The 16753-nt window shown below is 41.4% G+C and overlaps 1 protein-coding gene across 1 annotated transcript in view; it reads right to left on the bottom strand.

The window, feature by feature from the left end:
• Positions 1 to 10858: 10858 nt before the first annotated feature.
• The window catches only part of mosmoa (modulator of smoothened a), a 29673-nt gene continuing 23778 nt past the window's right edge, over positions 10859 to 16753 (bottom strand). Inside the window, exon 3 of the mRNA XM_085454180.1 lies at positions 10859 to 12516. Coding sequence (XP_085310306.1) covers positions 12332 to 12516 — 185 coding nt within the window. The 3' untranslated portion in view covers positions 10859 to 12331. The remainder of the gene's footprint in view (positions 12517 to 16753) is intronic.

Below are 16753 nucleotides of genomic sequence, written 5' to 3'. Positions count from 1 at the left end.
GTGTATTTAGTGAGTATTGTTTGTGACACAAATCACAGGTCTAATCATGTAGCCTGCCTCTAGAGTCACAGCAGGAGCCAGTCTACATCAGTATGTGGTGTTCTGCTGGAGGGAGAGAAAATAATTAGAGGGAAGTTGAGGGAGGGAGAAAAGGAGTAGAAGGAAAAAAGGTGAGAAAGGAAGAGGAAATCTCAAACATTATTAGAAGAAACGGGGGAGGGAGGGGGTTGCAATTCAGCCATGATGCACTGACAGGGTAATCTCCCCTTTGCCACTTGATTCATATTTAGGTTTTAGTGAATATCTCACCAACTTTCGAACTTAGTGTACCCGAGAAAACTCACCCAGGCATGAGGAGAACATCCAAACACCTCACAGAAATTCACAGAAAGTGTGCAGAGTGGTTTCAGACCTAATAAAAAAAATCATCTGGTAATTGGCAGGTCTTAAAGTTAGTTAATACAACTTCAGATGAACAACAACATGATATATTACACAGTGCCGTTTTATATGTCACAAATATAAGCCAAAAAGGAAAAATAGTGTGAAAAACTAAGTCCACCCTTACTGTTTACATGGGAATTAAGAGTCCAAGTAGCAGCTAGGAACTGACGATGAGAACAATAAGGTTGAAAACATGAGCTATGACCTGTGAGATGGCAACATGAGCTATAAACCTAAAGAACAAAAACATGAACTATGATCGGGCAGTGGCACTGGAACACAGAGAGATAAATGTCAGTGAGTGGGGCGATTGGTCAAGTAAGTCAGAGTAAGCAAACTTAGAGCGCCTTACAGGTTTTACAGGACCAAAGCAGTCCGGGTGAGTGTCCAGAAGCTGGGAGTCCAGAGGGAGTGTTTTCCGTGAATCCTTTAATTGTGCCAGGGAGGCAGGCAGGTGAAACAGATTTCCAACAGAGCTTGGGCTGTGACTTTGATTACCAAGAAGACCAGCGTCGGAAGTGATGAGTATGGCCAAACGTTTATTTATCAGTTTTTAAATGGTAACAAAGCCATTTCTAGGCTTTGGGACTCCAATGAGAGCCATTATCCACAAACGGAGAAAACTTAGAACAATGCCGAACTTCAGAGGAGTGGCAACCCTATCAAATTACTCCAAGCATGTTTGAGTGACTCATCCAGATCACAAAGGAACCCAGAACAACATCTAAAGACCTACAAGCCTCACTTGCCTCAGTTAAGGTTAGAGTTCATGATTCAACAGTAAGAACCAACCTGAGCAAAAGTGGCATCCACTGGGAGAGTTCCAAGGAGAAAACCACTGCTGACCAAAAATAACACAAAGGCTGATCTCACATTTGCCAAAAAACATCTCAATGAAACCTTGAAACCTTTGGGAAATTATTACGTGATCAAAGATGAACTTTTTGGAAGGTTTGAGTCCCGTTAGATCTGGCGTGAAACTAACACAGCATTTCATAAAAAGAACTTCGTGCTAACAGTCAAGCATGGTGATGGTTGTGTGATGATCTGGGGATGCTTTGTAATTGATGGAACCACCAGAAAATAAAGAGACTTAAAAGTTCCTCCACAGTGATGTGAAAGACTCATTGCCAGTTATCGCAAATGCTTGGTTGCAGTTTTTGTTGTCAAGGGTGGCACAACCAGCGTTTAGGTTTATTACTTAATTACTTTTTCACACAATTTTTCTCCTTTAGTATTTACAAGGTTATCACAATTAATTTGCTCTGAAACATGTAAGTGTGGCGACCCTGAAAAGGATAAGCGGGAGCGAATGGATGGATGTATGGATGGTTCTTTAGGTAAGTTTTAATTCAGTTTGTTAGATACACTTATTCAACTGCTCACTAACAAAAATATCTAATCAGGAAAGGAACACTTTCAACAGCCAATGTATGCAGAAGAGCATATATGAATGCATGAATGAATGAAGTTGTACCTAATAAAGTGTCTGTCTGGCTTTGGATGGATCTGATGGGAAGAATGAAAGGGAAGCAAAACTGTAAAATATGGGACAAAAACAAAATAATGAGCTGAAATATGCCAAATAAACCTAAGAACGAACGACATCGATATCAGCAACATTTTTCACATTACCCACAGTTATTCGATCGATTGTAAGTAAGTAAAAACTTCAAAAATGGCTTCATAATTAAGATGGAAACAAATCAACACTGTGAGTCTGGAAAACCTGTTAAAAAATGGGTATTTGAATCGACTAACAACAGCTGCATCGAGGCGTTTTGTATTGCAGAGTGAAGAAGCACCAATACATGTTACTCTGAACCTGAACATCTCCTGTGATCAAGGACAAACACAACCCACTGGAGACAAAAGATAAAAGTTAATGACATGCAGTAGTGGCGTGTAAATGCATGGGGAGAAAAGAAGAGGCGTGGATAAATAAATGTTTAGTGCATCATGGGAAATCTTCAGGATGTGTCACCAACATCACATAACCGATGTTTCCTAAACTGAAGTGAAAAGCCGATCAGAATGAATCATTCAAATACACTCACACAAATTAAAAGAGTTCACTCTAACTTTAGCCTTCATTAGCCTCTTTGCCTCATTATAACACAGGTTAAAACACAATCGTTCACATTATAGAACAGGTACTGTTGCTGCGATGCTGGGATGCTTCTCCTGCCCTCCACTCACAGCCTTTCTTGTCTTGTTTGTTTTTCTTGGCTCAGCAGCAGGTCTGCTGTATGACGGATGCTGACGAGCAGCAGGCAGACATCCATCTGGGAGGAAACAGCACTGCATCCTCTGCTGGGCTCTATCGCCCACTTAAAGATCAATCAGTACTGAAGGCAGCTAAGGTTAGCACCAGCAAAGCATCCCCGAGGCTTCAGAGAAGCGTGTCTCTGTGAAAGCGATGTGTATGCTGCACTGTTACTGCTTATAAATAGCCTTTTAGGAAATGCGCACATTAACGTTAACAAAGCCACTAAATTGAATTTCTCACTCACGATATAGTGTGAGACAGGGGGATCGTTTTATAGTGTAAAATTCATGTTTGTGGGAGCCTGGTGTTGTCTTCGAGATAGGTGTCAGAAGTCATTATACTTTACAGTTTTAGATTCATGCTCAACCTTTTTTTTTTTTCTTTTTTTTTTTGTAGCATCAGTAGGTGGGATCCGGGTGCAGTATGAAACCTGAAACCTTGAGGTTTACATTACACCCACAAGACTTTCATATGCAGGAAGCATCCTGTGTAGATTCAGCCGGCACTTAATTAAGTGTGCGCCGATAACACTGGGTTGGATCACCTTTTGATTTTGATTCATATTGACATGATGGCATCACACAGTTGCTGGAGATTTGTCGGCTGCACATTGTTGCAAAGTGTGCAGAGAAAATATCACCCAAACCAACTACCCAAATATCACCCAAACCAACTACGAGCATGTGCTGGATCTGACTGAGAAAACAGGGACACTGCAGACTCATAAAGTAGATAGTTGTCATTCTCACAGACAAAATACATGAATCTGACTGAGAAACAGAGGAACACCAGACGCCATAAGGCAGGGAGCCATGTGCTTTAGGGCTGCCGTAAAGCACATCATTTATTGTACTTTTGTGACTCTAAGGGCTGTAATTTAGAAAATGGCCATAATGTGTATTCAGCAAGACCTAAAATTAGTGACTGAGATGTCACTGTTTACTGATGTCATAGATCAAGGGTGCCTAAAGGTAGCTTTTCCATAAACTATGTGATTGAACTTCTTTGTACAATCAAATGGGTCACCCCCAGAAAGGTTCAGGGAATTTCTCCAATGAGTGGGTGCACTGCGATCATAAAGGGATGGGTATGTTTAGCAGTAATATTCAAGTAGTTGCTTCGTAAAGTTTTTTTTTTTTTTTTGTATTTCCTGCTTTTTAAAAAAGCAAAAATGCACCTTACATAATCAAAAAACTTACAGCAGCCAGACAAACACATGACATTTTCATCATAAGGCAACTCTTCTCCACAGGTGGAGCTGGAACAGTCTCTCTGAGCAGATGGTGACCATATTTCCATCTAAGTGCACTTGGCATCGTGCTGTCACTGTAATCTGTCACACACACCCATGAGCGCACGGACATCCATGAAAGGCGCACGCAAGCACACATTTGCAAATAGGGGATATAAAATAAAGGAGTACGTGCAGCAGCAAAATATCCGCTGAGACTTCTCTCACCGCTTCCTCCACCCACACAACTTATGTCATGATAATGCACTTATCACTGTGTGTGCTGCAGTGAACAGGAATCAGGATTCAAGGATTCGGTGAGGTAAACCTGCTTCACGGGCTGAAAAGCTCTTGTTAGCCATGTTTGAAAGCAGACTGGAGCATTTCAAGCTTCCTGATAGATGATTTTCATTTCCAAATACTGAATCAGGAAGTAAAAAGTCTGCCATTACAATAAAAATGCAGTTTCATACGTAATAAAACTACAGCTACAGCACAAAATGTGACACTCGTGTGGCCTCGGTTCAGCAGATGGCTGTTAAATGACGCACATTTACACAAAATTACAAAGTGCGTTATAATGTCCAATTAACCACACTGAGCTCTCAACAGGAAGTTTAATATTTTCACAGGAAAAACTAATCAACTAATCATATCAGTCGTATGGGAACAATCCATCACCATGTACTACAGGGCTAAGGGCTTCTTCTGAGCTGTTTAACAATCCTCTGAAACTGAAAACTTTCTTAATTAAACTTCAGCGAGGTCTGGATAGTAAGATGAAATCCAGCCTGGGTCACATACTGCGTGTACTGATGCTCTGTTCACAAATTCTTTATAGATACAGCTAATGATGTGCTTAACCTTTAAAGGCGAAGCAGTGCATATTGTATTTCAGTGGATTAGCTGGTGAGTTATACGAAGCGCTGAGGACTCACCTCCATCTGGGCTGAGAGCGCTGCCGTTGGATCTGTCAGTGCTGATCTCTACTCTAATAACTCACTATTAAGCATCTGCTGCCGATCAGGAGGTCCAGAGCAAATCGAGTCAAGCAGCTTCATCTGTGAGTCCTCTTGGCTTGCTTTACTCTCACCCCCCTCACTTTGGCTCTGTAAATACAGGGTGATCTATCCACGCGTGCAGTGAGGGAAGGCAAAAACAAAGAAAAAAGCACCTACCTGAAGCATAGCCTGACTTTGTTTATTTCAGTTGTATAGATTAGATTAATGAGAATATTTCTTCAGTCATTTTTAAATACACGTTACTTTTTCCATAACAGGTTTCCAACCTTTCTTTCTTTCCATTTTTTATACATAAGGTGATGTGAAAAAAGAACACACCCTTTCTGCTTCCAAGCCAGGTGTTCATCATGATCATCAGATTGATGATCAGCAAAATGGGAGCACCTCTATAAAAGCAGAAGTTTGCTGGTCTTGAGCATTCAGGTGTGTTTTAACACGATGCCAAGGAGGAAATATAAGCTCATCTGGTGAAAAGAAAATGCCACATACCGACTGTTCGGCGTGGTGGAAGATGGGAGACGATTAGGATTTGTTTTGGGCACTTTGCAGTCACTGAGTCTACCAGGAAGTCCTTTGTGCACCAAAGTATTCTAGAGTCTTCAGTTGTCTAAAGCTTACCTAAAATTTGGTAACACAAAAGGTTAATGATCCCAAGCAAAACAGCAAATCTCCAACAGAAAGGGTGAAAAAGAAAAATAATTAAGGTGTTGCAAAGACCCAGAGAAAGTCCAACTTGACTGAAATGCCGTGCTGTGACATTAAGAGATCTGTGCAAAAATCAATGCCGACAAACTTCAGTGAACGGAGGCAACATTTAATGATGAGTGGGCCAAAATCCTCCACGATGATGTGGGAGACTGATAAAGTCAGGCAGAAAATGATTCAAGCTGTTGCTGCTAAAGGTGGACCTACAAGCTAATAAATCACAGCGTGTGCTTAGTTTATTCACATTTGGAGACTCCACAGTGAAAGCATTCAATTTAACATGACATGATATGAAACGATTCAATAAAACGAAAGAAATTAAGAAAATTGAGTTCAGAAACTGAGCTATAAACTGAATTAGCAAAATCGTTAGCATAATCAGAATGCTAACATCCTAAAATGATCAAAATCATAACTAAACATCGGTATTTAAGCTGATGTTAGCTCAGCTGTGATCGAGAACAACCTCACAGACCTGCTAACGTGACTGCAAACGCTCAAGTTTTATTTATTGTTTATGCATCTGTAATTAACTTAGATTCATTCCAGGTCCCTCCTGAAAGGATCTTGAAGCCAGGCAGGAAACCACTGCAGTAGCAGACAGCACTCATAGATTTCTGCTGTTGGTTCTTGACATAAATTTAATATTTCCAAAAAAAGCATCAGCTGCTGGTTCTTTCAGCCACTGAAAGAGTTAAATGGTTTCCATCATTACGATCACTGTACTAGAGAAGCTTTGTGAAGTGAAACAAGTGGGGAAAGGCACGCAGACTTCATTAATAAACGAATCTTATGGCAGATGACGGCAGTTAGTCTATGCTGGTATTTAACTGGATTCCAGTGCTGTGTTTCATCAGTGAACTGTCCCATCAGACAAGTGGAAAAATCCAGGCTAATTAAAATTTTGTTAAATATCTGTTTATTTTCCTTCCTTTGAATTCGGTTTCAATGTCATTATCCAAACTGCGGCCCTTTTCTTACTTTATAGGAGTCAGCACGGCCCTCTGGGGAAAAAACAAACATGCTGCCCACCACTGATTTTCGTGATACTTGAGATCAAATTTCCAGAAAATATTTTTATTTTTTGTTTTTCTACAAACATCCCTAAGTTGTCATCAGAAAGCAGAGCAAAGTGGCCTGATGTGATGCACTGAGCTGAATTGCTGTGACCTTCTGAAATCCTAAATGGAAAGACCACTGGAGCTGAACTGGGCGCTGCAGGTCACAGAGAAGCTAATGGGGAGTGCAGTCCTGGGAGGAGCAGTGCTTTTTCATCTTCAGCTGTGCACCGACAAGGAGAAAGTGAGAAATGAATGAAGGAGACTCTTCCTGCTGAATGAATGAGAAACATGAATAGAAAGGCCTGCTTTAATGGGCCTGGGTTGTGTGCTTATTTGTAGATTTTTGTGAATAGTCCTGAGATTGATTTTGCCAAGTAAGTGCCATTATTAGTGAATGAAAAGGAAATTCTATTTAGGAAAACCAATGAATGTCAATGCTGCTCGTGTTTTCCCATCAGCTCTAATCTTTTGTAGCAGGTGCTGGATATTCATTTAAACAGATATATCTAAATCAAAGGCAGAAATCTATCTGCTACTTATGTATATACACTCAAGGGCCACTTTATTAGCTACTCATTGCTAGTACTGGGTTGCTACTGATTTAATTCTTCATGGCATAGATTCAACAAGCTGCTGGACTGTTCCTCTATGGAGATTTTGCGCCATATTTACATGATAGCATCACACAGTTGATGCAGATTTGTCAGCTGGACATCCATGATGTGACTCTCCCGTTCCATCAAGTCCCAAAGGTGCTCTAATGGATCTGTGTACAGTGAGATTGACATCTTCAACACATCAGTTGTAGAGGATTAGAGCTTGTGACATGGTGTGGTATCCTCTCAGAAGCACCCTTTAGAGCAGGTGTGTCAAACTCCAGACCTCCAGGCCTGATGTCCTGAAACTTTTAAATGTGTCCCCGCTGCAACACACATGAATAAAATTAGTAGGTCATTAGCAAGACACTATAGGACTTGACTGCACCCCAAGGTGGCAACCCCTAATCCTACTCAAGTAAATGTAAATAAATGTAAGCATTTGGAAAAATTGACTTTTATTGCACCATGTTCATGCCCTCATGAGCTGCAGCAACATAAATCAAATGGCTGAATTGCCAGTTGCCTGTTTCAGGACACCGGCCCTTGAGGACTGGAGTTGGATGGGTCATAAAGAGTTGGAACTGGTCAGTAATGATACTTAGGTAGACTGTGGTGCACAAAGTGTGCAGAGAAAATATTCCCACACTAGCAGACCAGGATGGATGCATGCTTTCTGCTGTTTATGCCAACGACTCTGCCAGAAATCCTAGACTTATCAGACCAAACATTTCCATTCTTGCTGAGCCTCTGCCAGTTATATCCCGTTTCCTCTTCTTAGATCACAGCAGTAGCACTTAGTTTGGTCTTCTGCTGCATTAAGGTTCAATGTATTGTAACTATTGCCTTTCATCTCAAACCAGTCTGGCCATTCTCCCAGAACCTCCGGCATTTCAATCCAGAGGACCGTTGCTCACTAGAAATTTTTTCTTTGCCTGAGTAGTCTCTGTAAACCCTGAGGTGGCTGTGTGGGGAAAATATCAGTAGATCAGCAGATCCCGAAACACGTCCAACACGTCTGGCACCAACAGCCATGCCACATTCAGAGTCACTTTATGTCAAGTTGAACTTCAGCAGGTCATCTTGACCAGGTATACATGCCTATGTGTACTCGAGTTGCTGTGATGCGATTGGCCAATTAAAATTTATCCCACTGCTTTGATCTGGGTGCGAGTACTTTGAGGGGGACTAATAAATTAGAAGGAGTAAAAGTGACTAAGCTCAGATAATTATAAAAATAGATTTCCAGGTCACTGAGGGGCGAGCAGAAAAAGTGAGACACGATCTTCACAGGTCCAGAGGAAATGTGCGCCTCTTGTTTATGACACTGCGGTGCTGGAGGTCTGGCTCGGCGTGAGAGCGAGAAACCATTGAGTATTTAACAAAATGCACTCAGAAAGCACTTCACTGATGCATCATGGGTAGCTGCTCTCAAATCACAGCAGGTTTGTGTCTGAGAACAAGCTCTTTTTCGATTTAATGAAGTAGGAAGAGGCGAAGTACATTTGGGCCACATCCTACAAAAACATAATGAGATTAAGCTCTGCTCCGCTTCGCCCGTCATCCTCCTCTCGATTAGATTCACCCATTTTAAATAAGCACAACACAGAGACCGTGTCAGAGTCACACACACCCACTTTTCTCTTTTTATTCAGTGATAAATAATTTCCTATGATCATAGGCTTTACGTGTAGACATCCGATCAAGGCAAGAGACAAATTAGAGGGCACACATGTTGCCACCATTAGAAAATAATAGCTGAAACAAAAAAAAACCCAACAAAAAAAACAAACAAACCAAAAAACAATGAGGTAAGAAGTTCTCTTTTTTATACATTTGTGGTGCTTCTATGTCTGTTACCTATACTGTTGAATGCACAGTGCTTTCTAATACAGAAATCCTGCCTCTTGTGTCTGTACATTATTTAAAAAAAAAAAAAGAAAAAAAAAAAGAAGTAGGTCATGGCACAATACTGAACCAACCAAGACAGGGCACTGCAAAGTGTACAGAATAGCCGTATACATCATCAGACTGAGAGTAAGAAAAGTTGAGCAGGAAACAGAAAATACAAAACAAAAAGTCTAAGACTTGGCGAGTGAGCGACTGCGATCGGTTCAACACACACACACTTTCCAGGACAAGTCCTAGGGTCAGCAGCTTGCATGCTCCCTACATTTACAGTATGGTATGAATGTGTGAAAGAGCTGCAATGACTGAAGGAGAATGAATCAGCAGCTATTTCGATAATAAATCAGAAATGCTAATCTTCTGCTGGTTCCAGCTTCAGCAGTGACACCTCTTTTCCCACCAGCACAGCACTGATGCTGGGCCAGCTCTGCCGTGGTGTATTTTTGAAGAACTGGCTCACATTTTGACAGGTTTGATGGGGTAATTTCCGTGGGAAGAAGATAAAAATCACATTGGACAAATCGGTGGGCTGCATTTGCCAATCACTGCTGAATTTCTTGCAGTAGCTCCAAACGCGCCCAGTGAGAACAGTAGTTCCAACGATCCTGTGCCGACACCCCAGTGCTGGTGGAAAACGAATCATTTCTGCCTCTTGTGACTTTTTATTTTATTTTATTTGTTTAGTTAAGGAAAGGCTCTGTGAAGGCCAATGGAAGATAGGATGGATACATTGTATCTGTTTGAATTTGGTGCCGTGTTTAATCCAGAAGTGTGTGAGCTACGAGGTTGTGTCGATGGACAGAAGTCAGACTTATCAGTTCAATCTCAACATTCACTGATTTTTATTTTTTATTTTTTAACTTTCGAGAGACTCGCGCGTCCCAAGGATGTTATCCATAACAAATCAACCTTGATAAGTCCACTTCTAAATCCTAACTAAGAGCCTTCTAGTAAATTCAAAACTTGCCTGAGGATCATCGTAACTTTACACTGGTGCTACCACTGCCCAGCTGGGCTGAAGACACCATTGTGTTGGTTTTTACTTCCTTTAAAGATATATCAGTATAAAAGTTCAGAAATTCACAGATTATTACCTTTACTCTTATACCAGTGCTGATGAGGAGGATGTGTCTGAGTGGCAACTACTGTAGTCGCACCCTCACTGTTAGTATAAATGGTACAGAGCACTGCAATATTGTCCCATTTACATGGTTCAAACCTAATTGATTATATTTGTTAAAGGAGCACTCTTTTTGTTGTATTTTATGCAGTTTCTATTTGTAGGAAGAGACCAGAAACAACCTCAGACATCACCCTGATGAAGGCAAGACAGCTAAGAACTTGTGGTGAGCAAAGAGTGGTGCAAATTAATCTGGACACTGATAAAGTAATTACTACAATAAAACCATGTTAGCTTGCACACAGTGCAGACTGTGTGCAGGGCTTTCCCCCTCACAGAGGACTTTTTGGGCTCCTTTAAAAGACCTTATGCCAGAATCACCAAATTGTTTTTTTAATTAAAGGTTTAATTTTAATGTGAAGTGTTCAAACCTACAGGAAAATAACTCACTGAAGGTTCACTGCAGGCCAGGAAAAACCCTGCAAGGGTAAATATATTTTTGTATGTGTGTGTTGCATTCACAGACATCACGAGCAGCAAACCGAGGCACAGCCCCCCTATGCATGGACCTGACCTGCAGTCCGTTCACTTATGCAGAAAGAAAGAAAGAAAGAAAGAACAAACTGCTCCTGGCTCACTTACTTCCTGTCCAACATTAAAGGAGAATACCACTGATTTTTTAGCATTCGCATGTTATTTTCACACCACTTGTAACTTCCAGCTTCCACTCAGGGAAGCTCCCAACCTGCAGAAAAATGCAAAACTGCAGTGATCCCTACAAAATACTTTGAAAAGGCCACTAGGCATGTGGCTGTGCTTAACGCAATTAAGTGTATTACTATAAATACGAGGTGCGTTTATGATGATTCTCTAAATTCACAGTCTTCTAGTTACTGGCTGTGGGAGTGTATCAGCATGATGGCGTTAGCTGATGGCTTAGCAGAGCTGTCTACACTCGCTAATACTTTGCTGCTATTAATAACACTATGCAAGGTCTTACAGTAAGTGGCATTCTCCTTAATGGTGCTTGACCTTGTATTCTGCTGCCCAGGGAGGTCAGCCTCCCCTTTGGGGCTACCTGTTCCTGAGCAGTAGCCGGCTGGAGACAAAAGAGGAAGCACACCTGCATCTTCCTCTCATCCACAGCAGCCCGTGTGTGGCCCCCTGACAGCTGTGACCTCAGCTGCTCACCTCTCCCACACACCTGGGGCTGTGCAAATGTGACAGGAGAGAATAAACCCCACTCTAGAGCCAAGCTTTTGCAATCTCCCACCTCCCCCGAAGGGTTTCCTTCAAGGGTTCAGCTCAGTGAACCTCAGTAACACTCAAACAACTTCAGTGGACAAAGGTGGTGGGGGAGGAAGAAGAAGAAGTAGAAAAAAAGAACACAAATTGTACAACAACAGAAAAAACACAAAACTAAAAATAGCTAAGAGAAGCCAAAAACAGCAACAGGAGCGGTCGTGACGGCGCAGATGATGCTGAGAGCGGCGAGGTGGGGCGGGTGGCTGGAAATCATGTCGAGGAGTGACTTTAGTGGTCCTCAAGAAATGTGCGCCAGCGTTGTGGTCGCGGTTGCCATGACAGCAGCACATTGAGCACCCTTTCCAACAGAACAACAACAGAGAGACACCATTTTTCTTTTTCTTTTTTTCCTTCTTTTTTTTTTCTTCTTTTAAATCAACAGTGGCAGGGTGCTGCAGCAGCCTCGGCTGCCCTCGCACTCCCCCAACCTTTTGCGTCCATGTCCCCTTTAAGTGTTTTGTTCATTTATTCGTCTTTTTAGTCGCTGGGTACTCCACGGTGCTGCGGTCCCTCGACACATAAGCAGAAACTTCCCCCGTTTCAGGCTTCTGGCCAGAGTTAGTCGTTTTTGATTTTCAGTCATTTTTGCATGTGTGTTTGTTTGTTTTTTAAATCCCATGACATTTTCAGAGCCTCTCGTGTCAGTCCAGAGGCGACAGCGTTGGAATCCTCAGCCCGGGAGGCAAACTTTGCCTGCAAACAGCAGTCCCACTATGGTGAAGAAGATGGAGAGGACGAACAGCACGTATGAGGAGCCGACCACCGTGTTGTTGGGAAGCTTGTACGGCTGGCCTCCCACCTCGTTGATATAGAAGCCTATTGGGAAGATGAGCGCCGCCATGCAGAACAGGATCACTGGAAGCAAGGGAGGGAGAGAGGAAAAATATTAGTTCCTTAAAAGATGACTCGAATTAATCTGTAGCTTTTCCTCAATGCACTGAAATCTTGTGTGTAAAATAAGCTCTGGGGACAGACTGAACTGATAAATGACACTAAAGGAGTGTCAGCTCTTATTCTAGTCTTTGTTCTCCACAGTGGATTCAGAAAATTAAGCCTAACCTCATCAGCTTGAGCAGAAAGCATAGCCTCAAACTGACTTCAATTTTCGGGAGTTCATTAGTGAGATACAACACCGCCTTTCAAATGGTGTAATTGTCCCTTCAGAAGCAAACAGACCCATGGCATGCAGATAATTCTGCCTTGCATTTTCACAAAGATGAGAGGCAGAGGCACTCAATTATGTAATGTTAATGTGCGTCATAGATTATACATTAGTCTGACAAGCATACACTAGCCTGAGTCCAAGCTCGCCCAAACCAAATTTAGTCTCCTGTAGAAATGAGACATTTCTATTTTTAGTTAAATCTTCCTCCGAAGAGGAAACAAAAAGGGCAGCTGCGCAGACATCGCTGAAAATACCCCGAAAACTTCAACATTCAGTTGATGAACAGCAGCTGACTGCAGAAAATCGGAGAAATGAAACACTCAGAGAGAGACATGTTCATGAAAGCAGCAGCTGGAACTTTCTATAGACAGAAGATTGAAGCAGGCACTGAAAACACTTAAAAGCACATCATATATGACTACAAGGTAAACGCAGCACTACAATCATTAGAGTGAAACTTAACCAAGAAAGTGAAAAAGCCATAATTTATAACTTTTCGGTCACATTTTAATACACTGCTCAAAAAAATTTAAGGAGACACCTGATCCTCAGCAAACCTCAGAGATGTCCGTCTGTCCAGCGAGGAAGCAAAAACCCTGATTCAGTGCTTACTTATATAAAAAGTATAAGTTCAGGTGACAAAAGGATTTTTTTCCTTCATCTTCAATAAACCTGTGAGGTCATGAGATTACCGAAGAGCGTTTGGGGGACTGACAGTACGGAAAGGCTGGAAACCACTAATGTGCTGTGCATTTATACAGAGTAGCCGCACGCACGCACACACACAGTAGAGGTTTGTTGTTCACAGATGTGCAGCTCAGCATCAAAATCTTGATAAAATACTGATTAACTTTGTTTGGACTTTGAGTGATGTTCTTAATAAATGTGCAACATTTTCTAAGGAACCATGTCAACGTCCTCGTCCAAACCTGTGTCTCAAAAATCCCAGAAATCGTCCTCTTTGCCAGTTATGCTTGCATTCTGACATCGTTTATATTTAAATAATATTTCTTACAGCACCTGAAGGCAGCATTTTTCCACAGTTAAATGTTTTAGCAAATCTCTAAAAGAAAGCCAGCCAGCAGTAATGGGCTTGATTTAAGCTTTCAAGTTTGTAAAGTTTGTGTGTGAATTATTTGTTGGTAAATCATTAACTTCTTCCCTTGAGCTCAAAATGAATTGACACCATTTCCCAGACTAGCAGAATGTACCATTAGTTTCAGTAAATGCTCCTCCAAGAACCATAAACAAGCTCTTTATGCCACCTCAGGCTGATTAACACAGTACATTTCTCTACAAGCTTAAAAGGTGCAGATCAGTAATCACATTTTAAGCTTTCTAAACAAGCACATTGCAGCTCCGTTTATACGCTGCAAGTCAAGTCAAATCCAGAAAAGGGATTTACCAAATTTACAAATGTTAGAAGCTGTGGTGGAAATGACACGTTTGCAGATGTTGTAGTTTCCTGAGACTGCCACTAGATGTTACATGAGAGGTGTGATTTACTAATTGAACCTTTAGTTAGGCACAAAAAACGTGTTCATCAAAGTAGAAAAGATAGTCCTAAGATTTTAAGTTAGAAAAGCAAAAGCAATGCTGAAGGAAACGCCGTCGAAGACTAACCAGAACAGAACAAATACACAAAGTTTTCCAAGGCTGAGGTATAGGACAGTAAACTCCACTCCATGTGTTCTTTCTTATCAAAGCCCATCAACTACTTTACCCACAATGCAACTCAACCGTAATATAGACCCAAAATAAACCCCCCAAAATGTGCGACAGCAAATACATTAATTGGATTTCATACAAATATTGACACTTTCGTCACTGAATAAAAACCGAGATTAAATTTGTTCTGGGGAGACTAGATCCAATCAGAAGTGTAGAAAGGCAGGACAAGTTTGGAGGTGATCCGATTAGTTCAGCTGACTCTTTTCCTCCCAGTTGAATGAAAATGCGACAAAATGTCAACATTTAGGAGGAAGAGATGAGTAGATGCATTTCACATTTGATGGCAAGGAAAATAAGATGCTTTCTAAACTGTGTGGAGCAACTTTCCCTGGTAAAACACAACAAAGTTTACACTTAGTTGTCAAAAACTAAAAGCATTCAGGAGCTTGTAAAACCACATTTAGCAGCAATAGCTTGAAAAAGAAAAAGAAAAACTTTTCTAAATGACTTTATTGGTATCTCACATCATTGTGGAGAAATTCTGGCCCACTCCTTTTACAACGATGCTTCGGTTCATTGAACTCTACAGGCATTTGTTGATGCACGGCTCTCTTCAGGTCCCTCTGCAGCATAACAATCAGGTTAAAGTCTGGACTTTGACTGAGTCACTGCAACACCTTGTTTCTTTTCTTTTCAGGCAATTCGGTTGTATATTTGCTTTGATATTTGGGATCATTGTGCTGCTGTATGACCTGTGTTGCCCTCTTCTCTTTAGAGAAAAAGGATTTCTTCTGGTAACCCAATTGTGCTGCCATGAATTTTGACATCTAATTGGCCTGTAGAGCGAGATATAGCTCTTGGGTTTTTTTTCCTTTCCCCCCTTTTTTTTGCAGTTTCTCTGAGCAGCTATGAAATGGATGATGATGAAGTAGAGCTGTAGCACTAAGGTTAAAAAATAATAATTACAGAGCCACTTGAAGCACAGTATGACCTTGGGGTGACACTTGCTGGGACAGGGATTTCTGGGAAGATTGTTGACTGTCTTGAATATTTTTCACTTGTGAATCATCTCTCGATGCACAACGATAAACTTCAAATTGCTTCAAAACGGCCTCATAACTCCTCCCAGCATCAGCAGCAATGACGGCTTTCTGTTGGCACCTCAATGCTACAGATCTGCAAACAGCCAAAGCTCTCACTTGCTAATGATCAGTTAATCAACTGCATTTATTTCTTGTTAAATGGCGAGAGTGTAATATTACATATACTGTATTTCATCTAAGACCTGCTAAGGACCAGATAATTTTCCTTTTTATATTATTAAACGGCTACATATCGGAGAACTCTGAATTTAATGTCTCAGTGTGTCTTCCAAGTACATGATGTAGAGGTCAGGCCCCTACAGGAGCTCAGCTACCATGGGACATGTTTTTTTTTTTTCTGTGTTAACCTGGTTTCCTTCTGCAAATCCAATTCCGCTGATTGGTGAGCTCTGACAATCACCATCAAGCCCTGCGGGATCAATTAGCTCGGCGCGTTGACCGCATGCTGGGAATCGCTGCTTTTGCAACAGGCACCATTCTCAATAAACAGTGTGATGTTCTGCTCAACACACAGTGGTCAAGTCAGCGGCTGCAGAGCAAGCACAGCAAAGATCAGGGATGAAGCCATCGTGTGGTTTTACTCAAATGTCCAGGAAGTAGGTGAAAAATGGAATAACAAAGCTGTTGCCAATAGCAAAGGTTCCCTTTTCTCTTCCTTCCTTTGAAAGTGTTGTAACTGAAGCTCGAGGTCCAGTTGAGACAACTTATGTAACTCACAGTGACGTTAAGCAGCAAAGCAAACTGTGGTTTTTGAATCCAAATCAATGGCTGTGCAGAATTTGTGGAATAGCTTCAAGTAATTAAAAATAACTGATCTATCAAAGAGCTTTTCACCATTTTTGTGCATTTTTTTTTCTTTAGATCAACACTTCTTTCTGCACTGCCTGAAGCAGCAACACCGCAAACGGAAACTGCATTAGATATCCTTTCCTACATCAGTTCAGAGTGACTTCCTTGTTGTTTAGAAAAAGTTGTGTGTCCGTACTCTAGAAGCCCTGTTGACTTATTGAGGTTATGTGACATGTTGTGAAAGCATAAAGAGCCATTTTCAGATTAGACAGACATAGGAGAGAAATGCAATGCTCAAAGCACCCTGAATAGAAATCAATGCCAGACGGCGAAGATGGCAGTTTACCCCGAAGAGCCAATAAGA

This window comes from Copadichromis virginalis, linkage group LG4 (genome assembly GCF_057382275.1).
Source record: "Copadichromis virginalis isolate Kocher_CV1m ecotype Utaka linkage group LG4, C_Virginalis_male_GT1.1, whole genome shotgun sequence".
NCBI classification, from domain to species: Eukaryota; Metazoa; Chordata; class Actinopteri; order Cichliformes; family Cichlidae; genus Copadichromis; species Copadichromis virginalis.
The sequence above is the reverse complement of the archived record's forward strand: the minus strand, read 5'-3'. Positions and strand labels throughout refer to the sequence as shown.